Raw genomic sequence first — 20,824 nt, forward strand, 5'->3', positions numbered from 1 at the left:
TGTGTCTGGGATTCCTCCTCCCCCTTCCTGGTTTGGCATGCCGCCCTAATGCGACCACCCTCTCGCTCCTCTCTCTGTACATGCATAGCTGGGCTGGTGGGTGTAAAAATAGCTGGGCTGGGAGGTGGAGGTGGGGAGTAGGGGGAGGCTGTCAGTCAATGGCCAGAGTAGTTGGATTTACAAACTGAGAAGAGCAGCGCTGAGTCCAAAGGGACGTAAGGTTCGGCTGTTGGAGTTTCTCCCCGCTGGATGGTAGCCTGTAAGGTTTTTGGGGGAGGGTAGGAGGAAGCAGGGACAGTGAGTGGATTAACAGAGTGATTAAACGCACCCACTCAGATTCTTTTACATTCATGGGATAGACTCGTACACCTTCCACCATGGGCAACGCAGCCATGTGTAAGGTGTGCGGCTCGGACAAGGGCCTGAGGACTACCGGGAGTCAGTCCAACCTGGACCAGAATGCGTTCCCAGACTACTACTGCGTGGAGCATTTTCCTGTGCAGCCTCCACTGATGCTGGTAAGAGCTTCCACTGGCAGGTGGCAGGGTGACTTCAGGCAACTCCTGAACGGCTGCTTGTGGGATATTTTTGGAGACTCGTTCAGGGTTTGAATACGGTTTTTGAAGTTGGTGTCAGGTCTTGCTTTTAAATGTTGAGCTATTTTTATTTCCGTCAGTGTCTTGATGAAAGGATTGTTGATGATCTGCTCAATCTGCATGCATTCTCTAGTTTTTACATGACTACATCTACCTTTGGATCTCTATTGATTTGCACCATGCAGTAGCTGTAAATCAACCAGGTCAGGGTTTGGGCTTTTTTTTTTTTTAAGAAGGTGTGTGTTTTAGTGTGTGAGATGGGGTGGGGTGTTGTTCCCTCTCCTCTCCCTTTAAAGGCCAGTGTGACATTTTTGTTCCTAAAGCGTCCCTGCACAGCAGCGTGAGGACTCGTGTGGCTAATGTGAAAAGCAATGTAATGACTTCAGCAGCATGCCGCCGCTGCTGCAGGGAATACAAGACCAAAAAATATCACTCGGTTAGTGTGGAGCGCCGTCTTAATGCGTAGCTTTTCCTGGAGCAACACTTAAAAATATATGTCAGTGGGGTAACTGTGTTGTTTGCATCTAGATTAAATTTCTTGACATTTTGTAGTTGTTAACCTGCAATAAGTGCATCTCAAAGTGTTTGGCACTGGAAGGAACTTTGACATTTTCTTGTTGGACAACTTTTAGCACCCTAACATTTACCTAGACATAAGTTGCTTGTAGATATTTACACAGTGAGGCAAATTTTGGCAAAATATGTATTTACATTGGTTTGGGAGTCATGTTAGTGCACGTACATGCACTCAGACTCACCCTTGTTTGCAGGGTTTCATCAGTATTTAAATGTCTGACAGAACCTCACTGGTTGCTTTGCATGTTTTAGCTCAAATACCACCTAACTTACTGCAATATCCACCATTTTTGTAGTTTTTCTAGTGCTTTGACACCATCCGGTTAGCTTTTAAACATAAGTGTGAAGGTCACTTAGTTCATCACAGTTTTATTTTGTCACCTTTACCTTTTTCCAAAGTAGTGACTGATCTGCAAAGTCATTATTGCTGTTTCTCTCCACTGCTTGAGGGAAATTTATAGTCAAGCAGCAGCATTTGAGCTCCTGAAATTAATACATGATTCTTTTTACGGTTCCTATAGTCTGCCCATTTATAATAGCAATGATTTAAAGTGAGTTAATTCATATTTTTACATCAAAAGCTTGAATAAAGCTTGAAAGAGTCACTTGTATCAATGAACCCAACAATTCTGCTCTTTTTTAATCCTCTTTGAGCTCCTTATTTTGGTTTTACAGCCTTTAACTTTACTGTTCTGCTTCAGTATGAGCTCTCTCATCAGCCTTAAAAGGGTGATGAAGATTGAAATTTGTGTAAAACGCTCTCATATGTGATTCCACCAACTTGTATTATTGATTTATATTTGAGCTCATGTAACCCACTGACAGGCCCAGGCAGGTCCAGACTGCAGTAATCGGTCCGTGTGTAGGTGTAGGAGGAGGATGAGGCGATGACCTGGCAACCCGTGGTGACCCCTGACAGCTGAGCAGCTATTCCCTGATGGCATGAAAAAGAAAGTCAGAGCAGGACAGAAGAAGAATAGATGAAGTTTGTTACTGAGGAGGGGGAGCAGTGAGATTGTTTCTGTGAATGACGTCGGATATTTCGAGCTTTTGCTGTCAGTTTTCGGACTCTCCTCGACGCAGTTCTCTTGCCTCTTAGCTAGCTAATAAACACAAGCTACAGCAATGGGGTCAGGGAAAGATTCTTCTAAATATTGTGTATACAGTTGAGTAAAATTGAAAGTTATCCCTGAAGAGACAAAACGACCACACACAGACTGATAATGACCTAAAATGACCACAGAGAGACACAAAATGACTCAGTGAGACAGATAATTATCATATAAAGAAACACAAAATGACCAAAATGACTACAAAAATGCACAAAATGACCACAAAAAGACTTATAATGCCCACAAAATTGACCAAAAAAGAGCAAAATGAGCACAGACACACAAAATGACCACATAAAAACACAAAATGACTCAGTGGGACAGATGGTTATCATATAAAGACACAAAATGATGAGGGACACACAAAGTAGCTGCAAAAAAATTGCAAAATGACCACAAAAACACCTGAAATTATCACAGACGGACTGAAAACGGACACAAAAAGGCACAAAATGACCACAAAATGACCTAAAATACCCACAGAACGGACTGAAAATGACCAAAAAAGAAACAAAATGAGCAGCTTGTGTGATCTGGAATCAACACACTTCCTTGAGACGTGTTTTTTTAATGGGGAACTTAGTGGACAGTGATTTCTCGGACACAGATACTATTAGTTATTTTCCATATAAAAGTTGATATATTTCCAAAAAAGAAATATCTGTCATGATTATCTCAGCTTAATAAAAAGAACACAAAACTATTTCTGAATCAGCTTTCATTATTGTTTAGCTAATTAAGAAGGTGGTTGTTATTAAATTCAGATGGTTATTTAGTTGACATTTTAGTGATATCCAGTCATTTTTTATTAATAAATGATTGTTTCCATAATAAATAATGATGGAATTTGTAAAGACATGATCACAATGAACATAAAAACATTAATTTTTTTACTTTTAATAAAAATGTATGCAAGATATATCCCATGGACTTCAAAAGTCCCTCAGTTATAGATTGACCCAACAAGTAATCCTTCTGGGTTCCACAAATGATCTAGTTGTTAATACACTTGGACGCGACTGTTGGGAGACACCCAGAAGCTGCCGTTCCTGTTGTTGTTTTTGCAAATTCAGTGTCAGAACAAATTTCAGACACACTCAGCGGACATTCACACATACAGATCCAGGTTTGATAAATATATATGATATGGTGTTTATATGCACAAATGCTTCAAAAACCTGATCATAAATGAGACACACTGAGGGATGCTGATGTTTTTATGATGCATTCTGGAGCTTCTAACTCACTGAGAGGATTTTGTCTTTGTAACATCATCCAGTAGAAAACATTTAAACAGTGCATCTGGTGCTGAATGAAGAAAACTAGGTATAAGTCAGGCATTAGAGATGTCACTGATCTGTTAATTGTGCTGTGATTTAAAACAAAACAGAAAAGAAAAACCCGTCCATGTTCTCTGACACATCCCACCTACGTCCTATTTTTAGATGTGGAGTGTTCACTGTCCTGACCTGTGACCTCTGACCCTCTCTGACATCAGTATACTATCATCTTCTGCAGCTTTTAGATCCTGCTGCATGCAAGGTGGTAAATTAGGTGTTTGACGTGCAAAGCTAGTGGGTCAATGTATAACTGAGGGACTTCTGAAGTCCATGGGATATATCTTGCATACATTTTTATTTTCTGTGTTCGTTGTGATCATGTCTTTACAAATTCCATCATTTATTATGGAAACAATCACTTCTTAATAAAAAATGACTGGAAATCACTAAAATGTCAACTAAATAACTGTCCCCATTTAATACCAACAACCTTCTAATTAGCTAAACAATAATCAAATGAGCTGATTCAAAAATGGTTTTGTCACTTCGTGCCTCGTTTTTGTCATTTTGTGTTTCATTTTTGTCATTTCATGTCTCGGTTTTGTCATTTCATCTCTCATTTTTGTCATTTCGTGTCCCGTTTTTGTTGTTTTCTGTCTCGTTTTTGTTGTTTTGTGTTTTGTTTTTGTCATTCTGTGTCTTGGTTTTTAATAAAAAATGACTGGATATCACTAAAATGTCAACTAACAAAATGCCACAATTTAAAAACAACCACCTTCTAGTTAGCTAAACAATAATAAAATGAGCTGATTCAAAACAGTTTTGATCGTGTTCTTTTTATTAAGTTGAGATAATCATGAGAGGCATTTAATTTTTGGCAATATATCAAATTTTATATGGAAAATTGTATCTGGGTTAGAAAAATCACTTTCAACTAAGTTACCCATTACAAAAACACCTCTCAAGGAAGTGTTTACTACAATAACTTTTTAAAATAACTTTCAATTTCAATTTTACTCAGTTGTATATATAATATTTAGAAGACTTTCTGTAAAAGTGCCATGTGGTGTTTGGTTATAGGCAGCCATGTTGATTTTAGGCCTGAAAACAGCAAAAATGTCAACTATGATACATACAATTATATATTAGCCCTTATAATGCATAGAATTCCTTACATAATACAATATAATATAATGTGCCTGTATAGTTGTATACAAACACTAAACGGTGCAGCTGTTTTGCTGCAGTTGTGTAAAACCACTACATTGATGCTTCCCCTCATCCATATGTATTTCTATCTAAATTTAACCAACGGCAAATAAACCCCCAGGTCTTTCTCTGTATGCAAATAAGTCCCCAGGGACGCCTCTGACTGGCCGGAAACAGTCCAGGGTTGTTGCCAAGCTGTGTATTACTGTATACAGGTCAGCTGAATTAATCATAGTAGTGATGAAAGAGGATGGAAACGCGGTAAAGGTGACGGTATCAGGATTAACTGCAGTTCCAGTTATGTCAACTTCAGTATAATGAATCAGAAAAAGCTGCGTTCTCTCTGTTTGTAGTTTGGTTATTGTGTCCTTAATGCATCATGGGGAGAAAACCTTTCGTCCATTTCCCTGATTGAAGTGCTGTTGTCATCTTAAAATGGTGCAACTGTGTTTAAGGACTGATATGTGCGAGGCGACCCAAAAGAGCTTTTAATATCAGCGGCACAAACAGAGCCAGCACCGAGTGCAGTTGCTAGTAAACAGAGATGCTGTTATTCCATCCAAACAGATAGGAATAGAATGTGCTCCTTCAGTCGAATCATGGATGAAGACACAGCTGAAGTCCATGTATTTTTACTGTTACTCTGTTTTAATGTGGAACAAATGATCTTTTAAGCAATCTTTAAGGTTAGCATTAAGTTTAGATTAAATCTGTGATGCTAGTTAACGGTAGTCAGTTGTTATTGATCGTAAATTACCGCTATCTACCCTTGATTGTTGATTTTTGGCTACATTGTGGTTGCTTTTGCTAACTCCAGTGTGTTAGCATGCAGAAACAACAATTCTCTCTCCTTTTGGCTCTGATTTGGTCTCCACCATCACCTGAGGAAAACTATCTAGCTCTTTAATTGCTAAATGCTAACATTCTTAATCAGCTAGTTGCTAACTGTGGTCCATTGGTATTGTTTTATGTTTTATTTGTTCATTTATTTTGGTGTTTATAATTGACCTTCTTGGTTTAGCAAACATCACCAGGTCATTTAATTTTAGAAAAATCATTGGATAGCTCTGTAACCTGAATTTATTGTTATGCTAATGTTAACACAAAGGCCACAAAATGGGGTTAGCTGTTTTATATTTTCTTTTGACAAAAGCTAGCGGCTAATACTGCAAATTAAACTGACACATATTACATTTAACGGATGCAAACTAATAAGCTAAAATATTCTCAACAGCTTAATTATGCTTTCTTTAATTAATCTAGTCTAAGTAGTTAGCTTTAGCAGGTGTTAGCATGTTTCTAGCACTCTATGCTAACGTTATCGGTGTTAAAGAGTATACGTAGCCACCTTGACATCACTGTACTGAAACCTTGAGTTTGACATTTGGCTGTTGGGGACATCACACACAAGTCCTAAACATTTCCTGGTTTATCGTCTATTTCATGCTAAATTGTACCACGATTTCCAAAATGATCATCATATTGTATTCAAAAGTATTAAACTAGCAAATGAGACCATAAAATCATTAGAAAAATGTTTAATGAGGTAGCAAATCAAGTAAGAAGTCTGATCGTTTTCTTATAGACTTCTATACAATTTGCTACCAAAGGAGTCGCCTCCTGCTGGCCGTTAGAAAGAATGCAGGTTTAAGTAATTTCTGCGTTAGCTTCAGATGCTATATCAATGTTTACTGTATAGTCTATGGTAATGTGATGATTATTTTAGTTGTTCTAACAAGTTAGCTACAGAATGCTAACACGTCTAAGTCCAATCCTAATTCACCAAAAGAACCAAACAGGCCGATGAGTCCGACTAAACCTTCAACAGCTCAGTCTGGTGTTGTGGGATCAAGAGTTCCTGTTATAATCATCTCTTTATGTCTCATAAAGTTTCAGTTTATGCTAACATGGTTAACATTAATCTTTTTACAACAAATATTACTCAGAATATACCAACCATGAGCTTTGTAGCTTTACTAGCATCGCCATTGTGTGATTAAATGGTGGTACAAATGGTGGTGACTCATCAACATCATATCCATGCAGAATAAGTTGAGATTTGGTCCAGAGTAAGAGTTTTCTGTGTGATCGCTGAAGGTATAGCAGGAGAAGCACAGGTGGTTTATCCTATTAATGCCAGGGTTCTGCTGCTGTGCATGTTTGCTCACATCTAACTGGCTCACCAAACCCACTAAACAGATGTGAGCCATAGGAAGAATTATTAGTTTTATCTGTGCTTCACCTTCATAATAAATCACATCTGTCAGTCATCAGAAAGGTCTGTTTGCCTCGAGGGTAGAAGTCCATCCTTGAACTTGGAAATGGAAGTTTGACCAAACTCATGGTCTACTTACTTCACAGTTTTCTAGTGTTCTACAGTGTTTTACAGTTTTCCACAGTGTTCTAAAATGTTTTGCTATGTTTGATAGTTTCCTGCAGTTTTTCCACAATTTTCTGGTGTTCTACAGTGTTCTACTGTGTTATAGTTTTCAATTGTTCCACAATTTTTCACAGTTTTCTAGTGTTCTCCAGTTTCCTACAGTTTTCCACAGTTTCCTGCAGTGTTGGACAGTTTTCTAGTCTTCTACAGCTTTCTACAGTTTTCTGGTGTTCTATAGTGTTCTACAGTGTTCTGCAGTGTCAGACATTTTTGTAGTTTTCTACAGTGTTCTACAGTTTTTTACAGTGTTCTGTAGTGTTCTACCACATCACACAGCCTCCACTGAAGGAACTTTCCCTCTCAGCTGTCCTGTTGTTGCATAATGTAGGATGGAGAGTTATCAGATCACAGTAAATCATGACACTTTTCAATTTGATTGAATAATTAAAACCAAACTGTGCTTTAAGGAGGTGATGCCTGCTAACTGTTTAGCCTACAGAATGTGAAACATCAGACCTCCACATGTGAGAAAGTGTTCTCTGGGTTCCTGAGAGGATGATGGGTTGGGTTAAGGGAGTATTTGTTCACCTCCCTGTGTGGCCGATACTCTGATGCCTTTACAGACGGTCTTACAGGAAGCGGCGTCCTTCCAGTTTTCCGTGCTTCCTTCGCTAGCTTCGCTGACAGACAGAGAGCCCTGTTGTCATGGTTACCGCTGGAGAGGGCAGTGCTTGTCTCCGTGGTAACAGGGAGGGGCTGGAGGATGCTACCGGTCGCTGGGAGGACGTGTTGGGGGACGGTTCAGGCGATGCTCGTGCATTATTGATGGAGCAGAGGAAAGACGGTGACTTTGTAAATGAATGTTTGATGTGACGTGTCGGCGGGCGAGCCGTCTTCATGCTCGGCAGGTCTGATGAAGTCGTGAGGTAATACGTCGAGACACGAGCAGGAACAGATTGTAACAGACAGGACTGGTGTGATAGGATTACAGAATATGCTGCAGATATTAGGGATGTATCAGTCCAACATCGATGGAAGAAACTGAAAACCACTGGCCTTGAAGCTTATTTGCTTCTCTTTTTCTTCTTTTACTTCTGCTTGAATTCATTCTGATTCACAGCAGACACGACTTCTCAGAGCTGTGACCCTTTCAGAGCAAAACATTTCCCCATCAAAGAGAGCGACAGACAGACTAAGCGCCTCATACCAGGAGTTATGAAACAATTTCTGTAGGACGCCGGCCGCCACAATTCTCCCCTTTATCTCTGCGATGTTAAGTGTCTTCCATTCAAAAGCCCCAGTTGTATGAGGGGGTCCTGTTGGTCTACGTGTCGCCATAGCAACCGGCCAGTCACAGAAAGATGATTAGGGCAAGGTCTCGCATAATGTGACTCTGCAGCTCTGGAGGATGCTATCTGACTCGAATGCGGTAACGGCTGCTGCTGGAAAACAATGCTAACTGTGTAGGAGCATGATGAGGCTGAATAAACAGGCTGTCCAAGGTTTAGTGGGGGAATTTCATACATCTGTTGTGAATAAGGATGTTTTAATAGCAACACAGTCAAGTTAAGATGAAAACAGATACATTTGTATAGAATCACGAAATAAAGACATGACATTTAACCCTGTGAACTCAGATAAACTGCCAGTGGGGTTGAAAGTCTTTAAAAATTTCCAACATTAACCATTTTTCAGAGCCAGAAAATGTAAAAACACAAAGAATTTTCAGTCCATGACCATTTTCACCTTCCTGCTGTCCTCATTTACGGCCACCAAAAAATATTGTTTCCTTGTCTGAAAAAAATCCAAGAAATCAGCAAAAAAATTCCCCAAATTTCTGAAAATTTCCAAAACCTTCAGGAAGAAAATTCCAATAATTCCTTAAAAGTTTTATTTTAAAAAATCCACCAAATGTGACAAGAAAATTCTTGTAAATATTTTCAAAAAATGAGTAAAAATCTTCCAAAAAAATCCTAAAAATATATAAAGTGATTCCATATATATCAGTAAAACTTGTAATATTTTCTTTAAGAACATTCACATAAAAACCAACCAAAATCCAGTGAAATTCGCTGGATTTTGGTTGGTTTTTTTGGTGAATGGTCTTATGAAACGTTTTTAACATTTCTTTTTTTCCACCAAAAAATGTTCAAAGATTTCCCAAAAATGTTGAAAATGTGGACATCAGAAGTTTCACTGTGAAAATAGTTTTTTTTTCCCCTCCACATTTTCAAACTTTAAAAGGGGTCAATTTTGACCTGCAGGACGACATGAGGGTTAAAATTCTGATATTTCATCAAAATCACTTTTTTTTCCTGCAAGATTCTGTTAAAATTCACGTACCATTCAGCTGAACTGCAGGCAGAGCAGATAGGAGACAAGAATGGAAACAAAGTAGAGAGATTAGGACCGAAATACAACATACGTCATGATTAAAATGAATACAGAAGCTTTAAAAAACGGAATACAGAAGATCAAGTTGTTGGTAGATACATTGTACATGGTGAAATATGTTTGTAGAGGTTGTAGAAATAGAAATACTAAAATATCTGTAGTATGTGGAGCCACAATTTTCTCAAGTATTTCTAATGTTGGACATACTGATTCTGGTTACTTTTCATAAAATAAATAAAGATAATCAACTTTTATTTTTTCTTTTCCATCATATTTGACATTATAACTGTGTCATACTGCATAAAGCATATTTTTGAGTTCTGCTTTATCTATCTATCCATCCATCCATCCATCCATCCATCCATCCATCCATCCATCCATCCATCCAGTAAAAGACATGCTGTTGATTTATTAGTGATTTCTATGTGACAGAACTTGACTGAAAAAGTTGATTCACTACCACAGTAACAGAGACTATAGTGGGTTGTGCTAATTCATGCAGCAAATGTGCTAAAATGTGTGCGCCTGAAGATTTTAAACTCATCAGTACTGAGAAATACAACAACTGCATTTCCTTGTCGACTCAGGCGGACTTGCATCTAGATTACACAGATGTTTATTGGCCTTTGTGACTTATGTCATTTCATTCTATGGGATTAGGCCTCAGGAGTCCTCTGACATTTTGGGAAATCCTCTTGTTTGTTACCCAAAAGGAGATAAGAAGATTGATATGGGATTTATTTCTCTGCATGCAGAATAGGGGAAAGGCTTTGTTTAGCTTAGCTTAGCTTAGCACAAACACTGGAAATGGGGCAAGTTGTTAGCATTGTGGTATTTATCAAAACAGAAAGCGATACTAAATAATACTAAAATTACACAGTAAAGCTTGCAAGATGGAAAACTGGAATGTTGGTCGAAGGAAGGAACCTCCAGGGGAAATAATAAAACACAGTCAACTGTAATAATAATGATTTTAAGGCCTGTACCCTGCAGTGTTACCATACATGCCCTGTCTGCTTAAAAAATTATGACTCATATTTCCTAATAATTAAATTACCACAAACTGGTGTTTTTAATTTTTGCCTCAGGGTCCCATTTAATGTGAATCCAGCCGTGCTAATGAGGCTCTGCTTGTTCAGGTTTAGTTGTTCATGGGGCGATATGTAATTGCAGGACTTTTTGTATCATACTTGACATTTTTGCTGTTTTCAGGCCTAAATCAACATGGTCGCCTATAACCAAACACCACGTGGCATTTTTAGAGAAAGATTATTCCAAATATTATATATACAATTCAGTAAAATTTTAAGTTATTTGTAAAGATATTTTAGTGGATGATGCAGTGATCTACCTGCTGCACAGATCACTGACTCATCTGGAGAAACCCAGCAGCACTGTGAGGGTCATGTTCTTTGACTTCTCCAGTGCTTTCAACACCATCCAGCCTTCTCTGCTTAGGGTGAAGCTTGAAGGAGCGGGAGTAGACTGTCACCTGGCTGCTTGGACCATCGACTACCTCACCAACAGACCACAGTACGTGAGGCTTCAGGACTGTGTGTCTGATGTGGTAGTCAGCAGCATGGGGGCCCCACAGGGGACAGTGCTCTCCCCCTTTCTCTTCACCCTGTACACATCGGACTTCCACTACAACTCTGGGAGCTGTCACCTCCAGAAGTTCTCCGATGATACAGCCATTGTTGGGTGTGTATCTGAAGGGGACGAGCGGGAGTACAGGATGGTCATCTCTGACTTTGTGGACTGGTGTGAGCGAAACCATCTGCAGCTCAACGCCAGTAAGACGAAGGAGATGATCGTGGACTTCAGCAGGAGGAGGACACCCCGGACTGCACCGGTGAACATCCAGGGTTTGGACATTGACATGGTGGACACATACAAATACCTGGGTGTTCACCTCAACAATAAACTGGACTGGACACACAATACAGAGGTTCTGTACAAGAAGGGCCAAAGTCGTCTCCACCTGCTGAGGAGACTGAGGTCCTTTGGAGTGTGCAGGACTCTGCTCAGGACATTTTATGACTCTGTGGTAGCGTCTGCTATTTTCTATGCAGTGGTCTGCTGGGGAGCAGGGAGCACTGAAAGGGACAGAAAGAGACTAAACAGACTGGTCAGGAGGGCCGGTTCTGTCCTGGACTGTTCCCTGGACTCCATAGAGGAGGTGGGTGAGAGGAGGATGTTGGCAAAGCTCACATCCATCATGGACAATCCCTCTCACCCACTGCATGACACTGTGGGGTCTTTAAGCAGCTCCTTCAGCAGCAGACTGAGACATCCACCCTGCAAGAAAGAGCGCTATCGCAGGTCCTTCATTCCATCTGCTGTAAGACTTTACAACATCAGCATCACTGGCTGATGTTAACATAAACTGGACTATATCATTACCACCCCAAACCATAAAATTTGCACTGACATTCTTGCACTGCACATCTCTGCACTTTTAAACTTTATTTTTATTTTTTCTGTTAAGCCACTTTACCCTCATCTGTCACCCTTGTATATATTGTAAATATTATTACTATTGTTCTATTATTCTTTTATTCTTATCACTATGTCTACTGTTACATAAGCTGCTGTAACAATGTAAATTTCCCCTGGAGTGGGGAGAAATAAAGAACTTTATCTTATCTTATCTTATCTTAAACCTGTTGACTACTTTCTATTAAATAAGTCAGAAAGCCTTGGAGTCTGGCCAGTCTTTTCTTCAGGAGGAAATGACATCATGTGGAGCAGGTCATGTGATCTGGAATTAACACACTTCTTTGAGAAGTGTTTTTGTAATGGGTAATTTAGTGGAAAGTCATTTCTCAGACACAGATACAATTAGTCATTTTCCATATAAAATTTTATATATTGCCAAAAAAGAGAGAAAAATGAAATATTGCACCTGAAAATTTAGATAAAAGTGAAATATTGCACCTAAAAATTAGATAAAAATTAAATATTGCACCTAAAAATTTGATTAAATGAAATATTGCACCTAAAAATTAGATTAAAATGAAATATTGCACCTAAAAATGAAATATTGCAACTGAAATATGATTACGTGAAATATTGCACCTGAAAAATTATATAAAAGGGAAATATTGCAACTGAAATATGAGATTAAGTGAAATATTGCACCTGAAAAAATATATAAAAGTGAAACATTTCACCTGAAAATTTTGATCAAAATGAATTATTGCAACTGAATGAGATGAAATTTAAATATTATGGCTGGAAAGTGAGATAAAAGTGAAATATTGCCCCTAAAAATGAGATAAAAAAGAAATATCTGTCATGATTATCTCAGCTTAATAAAAAGAACCCAATCAAAACTGTTTTTGAATCAGCTCATTTTGTTGTTGTTTAGCTCATTAGAAGGCAGTTGTTATTAAATTCAGATGGTTATTTAGTTGACATTTTAGTGATATCCAGTCATTTTTTATTAATAAGCGATTGTTTCCATAATAAATAATGATGGAATTTGTAAAGACATGATCATCACGAAGATAAAAATGTATGTAAGATATATCCCATGAACTTCAAAAGTCCCTCAGTCATAACTTGACCCTGATAATTTTCATTTTTAATAATGAGCAGGGGAATGCGGCTCATTCTCGAAGAAACCAGCAAGCTTTAAAATAGCCGAGCATCAAACTGCCTCACAGAAGCTTCTCCAAGTTGACTTTTTTTTAGTTGTTTTTGAATAAGCTGCCTGTGCAAGTAAAGAAGTTGGAGAGTGAAACATGCAGAAGCATCACTTTGATTCGTTTGAGGTGATGGTGCTGCTGTAAGCCGGAGTGATGCAGTGCAGCTCTCTGCAGTAGCTGACTGCAGGTCAGCTGGAAGCATCACACCACGGCTATCTGTATGTGTGTGAAGTAGACATCAGTGCTGCAGTGTCACTGTTGGTTTTCTACATCCTCTGATCTCTGAGACGCCGTGGGAAGGTTGACACTCCAGTGACAGACTGATGAAGGAATAGACAGTCGTTAAGAATCCGGGCTAAATTTGACCTTGATTTCCAACAAGAGAGCCTGAAGACAGACACTGCTGAAGTGTCCATGAGCAGGACATATCGTGCCGCAGTATTTCTGACCTCTGACCTCCCTGATGGAAGGCGGTTTGAATGCAGTAAAAATAAGCATCACAGTGATTTTCCACGGGAGGAGCTGGGAGCTTTGAACGAGCTGAGCGTGAGCCAGGATTTAGCTTTGGTCAAGGCACCGAGAGGAAACTGCTGAATCATTCTGCCTCCGTACAGTCCTGGGCTGCTTCCAACTGCGGTTAACTCAGCATCCGATAGCAGGCAGGGGACATGTCCTTCCCAAGCAGGGACATAAACAACTATATGTCCAATAACAAATGCACAGTTACTGCAGGCTCTCATTTATTGTGCTTTTCTGCTCATCTATTTAGACCCTTTGGAAACCAATTATACCTCTTTGTGAAATTCTGGTTACATTTGATTTTGTTTTCAGTGAAAATAAAGTTTATTAACCTTCTTACATGTCCATATGGTGTCTTTTAAATGCTTGAGGACACGGCATGAGTACAATAAGCAGTCAGTGCCATGGATGAGCATTTCCACCTTGAAACTGCAGCGACCGTCTGAAGAACAGATTCAGATGGAGGGGTGGGTGGAGAGAGAGGCGGGGACTCCATAGATCTACACATTCTAGAGGCAGTAATGGTGTGGAGTTACAGCGAAGACATTTTAAGGCAGGAAGGGATTGTTTTCATGGAAAAAAGCCTCAGACATTCTTTCTAGTTTTTAGGGATTTCATCGGCATCCAGAGAGGGACTTTAAGGCCAAATGTTGGCTTTTACTACTTGATGAAGAAACTGTTCGGCTACACAGAAAGTTATTTTAATGTTGTTGTTTATTATCCAAGTGCAATGTCATACAAAAGCAATTTTAGGAGATGTACAAAGCAATAAATGATTTAACAAAAAAAAAAAAAAACAGAGCCAAGCTAATTAAGAATAGAATAGAATAGCCACTTTATTGTCAACCAGAACATACACTAGTTGGTGCACATTATGACTGAAATTCTGGTGCAAAGCTCGCCATCGGACTGATAAATATAAAAACAAACAAAAATTTTTCTAAAAAACAGTTCCAATAATTAACTTAGCTAAACTAAAACATTTCAAGTTTATTCCTAAAAGAGAATTTCCTTTGGGTTTGATAAAGATGTATTCTTGTCTTGTCTTACCTTACCTCACATTGTCTTGTCTTGTCTTAAAATTCGAAGCATAATCACTGAATAGAACCAGATTTTGAAAAACTCAACCAATGTCAGTGATATTGTTTTTAATAGACGCGAGGACTCTGTCAACTTCCTAAACTGACTGTTAGACTAAGTGTGATATATTCACATTCTTTGGTTCTTGTCTTTTACAGGTGGCAGAATTTTGAATCATTTGAGATCAGCAAATGGCTTTTGCTGTGACCATCATCTAATCTCCTGGTGATAAAGAGGTTTTGTGACATCTAGAATTAAATCTGTCTCCAGGAACTGTAAAGTATATCTAAAGCAGTTATCACAATGGCGAAATGTAAAGCTGTATATCGTCTACGTAGCGATGATAACTGAGCTTGTGTTTGCTGGTGCTTTAAACAGAAGAGGTCCAAGAATGGATCCTTGTGGGACGCCATGCCAGGATCTGAATCACTGGAGCCACTATGACTATGTTATTCAAGATTTTCTTGAAAATCTTGGAACAGATATTTTTACTGTAAACTTTAACACAGTTTTGTGCACTTTGTATTCCTCCTAATATCTCTGACCAGAGTCTTGACCGGGTGCACATCAGAGTGATTTATGTCTGGTTGATGGCTTTTTACCAGAAGGCGTGGAAAATGACTCACTTTTCATTTAAAGGCAATTAAATCAGGGATAGCTTCGAGGAAAGAAATGTGACTCATTCAGGTACTGCTGCTAAATTGTGTGTCTCCGTTTGACAGCCAAAATGCAAATGTGGGTTGAACTTGGGTATATTAATTTTAATTATTATTTTCCTTTCTGTCTCTTCCAGTCGGACAGCAACACGAGTTTCCTGCGAGCGGCGAGGGCAGGGAACATCGACAAGGTTTTGGAATATCTGAAAGGGGGCGTGGACATCAGCACCTGCAATCAGGTAGGAGATGGATAGAAGTACACCAGTCACAATGCCCACACACATAAATACATACATGCCTGAGGCTGTATAACATGGTGGAGGAAGCACCAAAAATGCACAAATTACACTTATGTCCATGAGTCTGCTTGTCTTAGTGCCCGCTAGGAGGCTTTTCAAGATGCTGCAAATCAGTCAAATGCTTATGTTTGGTTTACTTTAGGAAGAATTTTGAATATTTTTTGTACCGCCGGTGAGGTTTAATCCCAATAACACTCAAATGATTTATATTTCACAATCTAAAATAACATATTTAAATAATTTTAGATTAGTGCTGTCACCATCCTCCTACAAAATGTGCAAAGACACTTTGTTAATGGCAAAGAAGTAGGTGTACAGGTTAGGTTTTATTAGCTAACCTTTACCCAAAAGCAACATAAATTGATGCAATTTACAAATCACACAGACCCAAATATTCAGCTATGGTATGTGGCTACTAGATCTGTCATTTCACATTGTCAGTGTTAGCAGCCATGCATTGTATTGTGATAGCTTGTGTTGCGTTTTGAGAGATTGTCACCATGTTTGCAAAAAGGTGAGATCTAGCCTACTTTGTGTAAATCAGGGGCATCCAGTGCAATTAGCCACCTATGAAAACCCCCAAATTAACTGTTGTTGTTGTTGTGAAACAGACAGATTGAGCAACTGCATGGTTACATTTGGTACCAAAGGAGCTGCGTTGTAGGTCTGGTTTAACATCCAGTTGCAGCCAGTGTTGTTGTAAAGTTGTAGCTTGTATTGGTTTATTTGGAGATATCCATCAATCATCCACCATGATGTTGCCTGACAAGTTGTCCATCAAGCGACCAATGGTGGGAAACTGCCCATATAGCTTCAGAGTCCAGAATTCAAGTGTTCAGTCACCTTTTAGCTCTGTCTCAGCTACATATTTGTACATCTGACACATTTATAGTCATGTTTGTGTCTGATGTCCAACTTTCCTTTTTTCTCAGTTATGGTTGGTTTTCATCAACTCCGGAGACGAATTTCTGACTTTATAGCTACTAATTGTTGGACTGCTTCACTAGGTAGATGTTACCTTTGCTAATGGTAAGGTAGTGTACAAAACTTAGCAGAGATTTTCATGGTTAAAACAGCTTTAAATGTTAACGAGAAGCTCAGTCACCTTGTGATAGTTATCTCCATAATAACGCTCTGAACCCTGAGCAGTTTCTTGGGATATCATGTTCCCGTCGTGTTTTTATTCACTTTGGGCTCTTTTTTCACTGCAATATAAAGTCCTGGACCACTCAGATAACAGTTCAACCATGGATAAAAGTAGAAAAACTCAGAAATGTCTTTGATTATTTACTGTATGAAGAAAGGGTCACTCATGGCTGTTTCATTTGTGCTGAGGAATAAGTTTCTTGTTTTTTTACAGGTTCTGGTGCAGGCGGTTTTGTACGAATTCATGTAGAATAACTTGATTTTGATGAAGGATCAGAATTCTAACCTTCGATTTGGATAGTTTTCCAGACAGAACCACGTCAATGTGAAACACGATTTGTTCTAGGTTTGTTGGAAAATTGCAAATCTGATTATTCTGGTTTTTGTAGTTTCAGGCTCTGGTAAATGGTTTATTTTGTGTGATTTTTGGGTTCGGAAACTTAATCTTCCATGCATGTTAATAGCAGAAAAGTGATTCTGCACACAAATGGAAGACATTCAGGGCATTTCATGTTATTTTTTTTATCTTATCAAACACAAATGCTCCTTTTAGAAAGCACAGGATTTTACCGCTCAGCTAATGTGACCGCTAATGTGCGTACACACATTTTGTGTCATAATTTTATGAAAATGTCTCTGCATTCCTGTTGGGGTGAAGACTGTGTTTGATCAGAGAGTTTCTTTATTTAGTTCTAGTCATTATCTAGTCTCCTCTAAGTCTATTAGCATTCCAGCCGTGAACAAGGGCGGTGAGGAAACCTGATAGGATGTAAACAGTCCCGTCCTGGCAACAGTCATAATGAGCAGCCCAGTAAACAAAGGTCACATGGGATGGAAATGGATGATTCGCTGGTTGCCCTGTGATGTGTGGAGATGTTATTTTGTTATCAGCTTAACGTGGCAGGAACAATGTTGTCACCGATCACTTTCGCCCTTGAAGATATTTTGGGCTCCGGTGTTTCTATGTGCCGCTGACGTTTTTAGTGAAGTTTTTGAAAGGGTGGCCAAAACAGCTGAGTTGTGTAGAAGGAAGTAAACAGGATTAGATATCAGTCTTTTATCGCTATCCAGCAGCAGTAACTAAATCTAAGCTTAAAATCATAATATTTCATCAAATTTGCCCAAAATAAACTGCAAAAAATCACCAAAATTACACCATTTATAAGATCCAGAAACTGAAAAAATATTTAAAAATTGCTGAATTTTTTTATTTTACAAATATGTTTGAAGTAAAGTTGTGTGATATGCCATTCCATCAGGAGAATTGTTCAAATCTAAGCTTAAAATTGAGATATTTTATCAGATTCATTTCAAATTCGCCCAAAATAAACTGCAAAAAAGATCACTAAAATTACACCATTTATCAGAGCCAGAAACTAAAAAATATTTTAAAATTGCTGAATTTTTAACTTTTCAAATATCTTTGGAGTAAAGTTGTGTGACATGCCATCCCATCCGGAGAATTAATCAAATATTTCTTCAGATCCACTTCAAATTCGCCCAAAATACACTGCCCCAGGTCCTGTAAAAAACTAACAACTGTGAACACAACTAAAAAGCCATCTGTGACTCAGCTGTCACCAGCAGTTGTGGGGAAAAAAATCAGCAAGTATTTGGCTCAGCTGCAGGCTTTGCTTATTGCTGTATTCGGTAAGAGCATTTCAGACAGTGCTTGTTTCCCACACGGTAACGGCAGTTGCTTTCCAAGTAAGGACAGTTATAAGCAGTGATTTTTGAATTTGATAAAGTAATTTTCAGATCTTGCACACTATCTTTGAAAAACCTCTAAAATTACAACATTTATCTCAACCAGAAGCTGTAAAAACACAAAAAATGGCAGAATTTTTCATGTTTCAAATTTATTTGAAGTAAAATTGTGTGCTTTGTTATTCCATCAGGAGAATTAATCAAATATAGGCTTAAAATCATGATATTTTATCAGATTCACTTCAGATTCGCCCAAAATTAACTACAAAACAAATTAAATAAAATAAATCACCAAGATTACACCGTTTATCTGTCAGAAGCTGTAAAAACTGAAAAAAATGCCGAATTTTAGACGTTTAAAATATATTTAAAGTGAAGTTGTGTGATGTGCCATTCCATCAAGAGAATTAATCAAATTTCAGCTTAAAATCATGATATTTCATCAGATTTACTTCAAATTTACCCAAAAATAAACTACAAAAAAAATCACCAACTATTACAAACTTACACCATTTATCAGAGTCAGAAACGAAAAAAATATTTTAAAAATTGTAGAATTTTTAACTTTTCAAATGTCTTTGGAGTAAAGTTGTGTGACTTGCCATTCCATCAGGAGAATTAACCAAATCTGAGCTTAAATAAATAAATCAGTAATTATCATGGAATTTTTGAATTCGGTAAGAGAATTTCAGATTGTGTTTGGCGCTTTCCCACACTGTAACAGCAGTTGCTTTCCAAATAAGAACAATTTTCATCCAATTTAGAGTCTATCACAGCTTTAACAAGATTAAATGAATGAGTAATTTCCTAGTAACAACAAACACATTGAATGGCAGAACAAATAGTGGAACAAAGTCTGACAAATCGTCACATAAAGAAGTTTTAAATAAACTTTTAATGCAAATAGATTCATTAAACAATTGTATCTATATATTTTTTATGCCTGGCAGTAAGGTTTGTGCAGAAAATCATATGCAGCATCATGCTAATTGACAATAATCTTAGTCTTGAGAGACACACTAACTATCAAGCCTCGGTTTTTTACTATTCTCCGATGCTGATTATACCTCAATAATGCACGGCGCTGATGAGCTGGTATTTACTCTGATAATAAGCGCTTCATTCCCTTGAGACAGGTCCGGCAGCAGCTCAATTAGATTTCCACCACGTCGCATTTGCATGGTATTGAAAGTGTGAGGTGTAATAGAACTAGTGGATAACGGGGAATGGACTCCTAAGTGGAGCTGACAGAATGAGGTGACGGATATTATGGATGGAGCTGTGGGTGGATGGGGTGTGGAACGTGATGAAGGGGTTTCAATGGTGGGCAGGTGTACCAAGATGAACAGGGCCCCTGAGAGTTAAGGAAGGAGGTATATAATGTAGGAGGTAGTAGCAGCTTATAGAGAGAAACCCAGAACATAAGAATATATAGATTGTATATGATGGTAATTAAAATGATCCACATGGGAAGATAACGGACTTGAAGCTGTAATCTTTCCATCCAATGTCATCTTTGTCTTGTCCTTTGGGACTGGAAACACAGGAAGTAGTTCATCTCTGCAGTGTGGCAGGTAGCACAGCTGAAATCCCGTCTTTTATGGGAGAACGGTGACAGGTGCTACTTCAAAATGACTGTTTGATGCCTTGTCTGAGATAAAGAATCGTGTTTAACAGGAACTAGGTTCACAGTTATTTTCTTCCCTTCTTTTCCTTTGCTTTTCTTCTTCCTATAACACTTTTACAAGTCAACTATAGTAGCGTTAAGGTTGGTTAAAGATGGTTATTAGAAAAGTACTATGGTTTAATGACAGCGTAGTTAAGGTAACCTGTTCTTCATACCTGTGTATTTAGACGTGATTTGCACAATACTGGAAAAAAAACAGATACTGATGGAATTTTCACCAGATGACTTCATTATTTACAAATGATTTTGTAGAACTGTGCATCTCCGACATAAAATAAGAAATAATAATAGAAACTTTTCTGATTGTAAACTATTCACGGGCTTTTTTATATGGTGCAACGTTGGTAAAAGCATCCTTAATAGTCTTTTTTTGCACTTTTCATATGTGTATGTATGAAGTTGTGCCTGTTTTTAATCAACATGCTTCTTTCTGTAGCTGAAATATTCCCATATGACTATGCCAAAATGCTAATCATGATTATTTTCATTACTATTGAAATCATTGTTAGCTTATTTAGCTCAATTATCCATTG

General features: G+C 38.2%; 1 protein-coding gene across 36 annotated transcripts in view; it reads left to right on the forward strand.

Annotated features, from left to right (window-relative positions):
• Positions 1-20,824, forward strand: part of ank2b (ankyrin 2b, neuronal) — a 233,557-nt gene that overhangs the window by 132,503 nt on the left and 80,230 nt on the right. For 14 of the 36 annotated variants that reach the window (XM_055007970.1, XM_055007982.1, XM_055007990.1 and 11 more), the window contains exons 1-2: positions 188-518; positions 15,590-15,691. In XM_055007970.1, the coding sequence (XP_054863945.1) occupies positions 378-518; positions 15,590-15,691 (243 nt within the window). In that variant the 5' untranslated portion in view covers positions 188-377. Of the gene's footprint in view, positions 1-186; positions 519-15,589; positions 15,692-20,824 lie in introns of those variants that run through there. The other 22 variants (XM_055007994.1, XM_055007995.1, XM_055007996.1 and 19 more) reach the window with 7 other exon arrangements.

Source organism: Amphiprion ocellaris, chromosome 23 (assembly GCF_022539595.1).
Source record: "Amphiprion ocellaris isolate individual 3 ecotype Okinawa chromosome 23, ASM2253959v1, whole genome shotgun sequence".
In the NCBI taxonomy this organism is placed as follows: Eukaryota; Metazoa; Chordata; class Actinopteri; family Pomacentridae; genus Amphiprion; species Amphiprion ocellaris.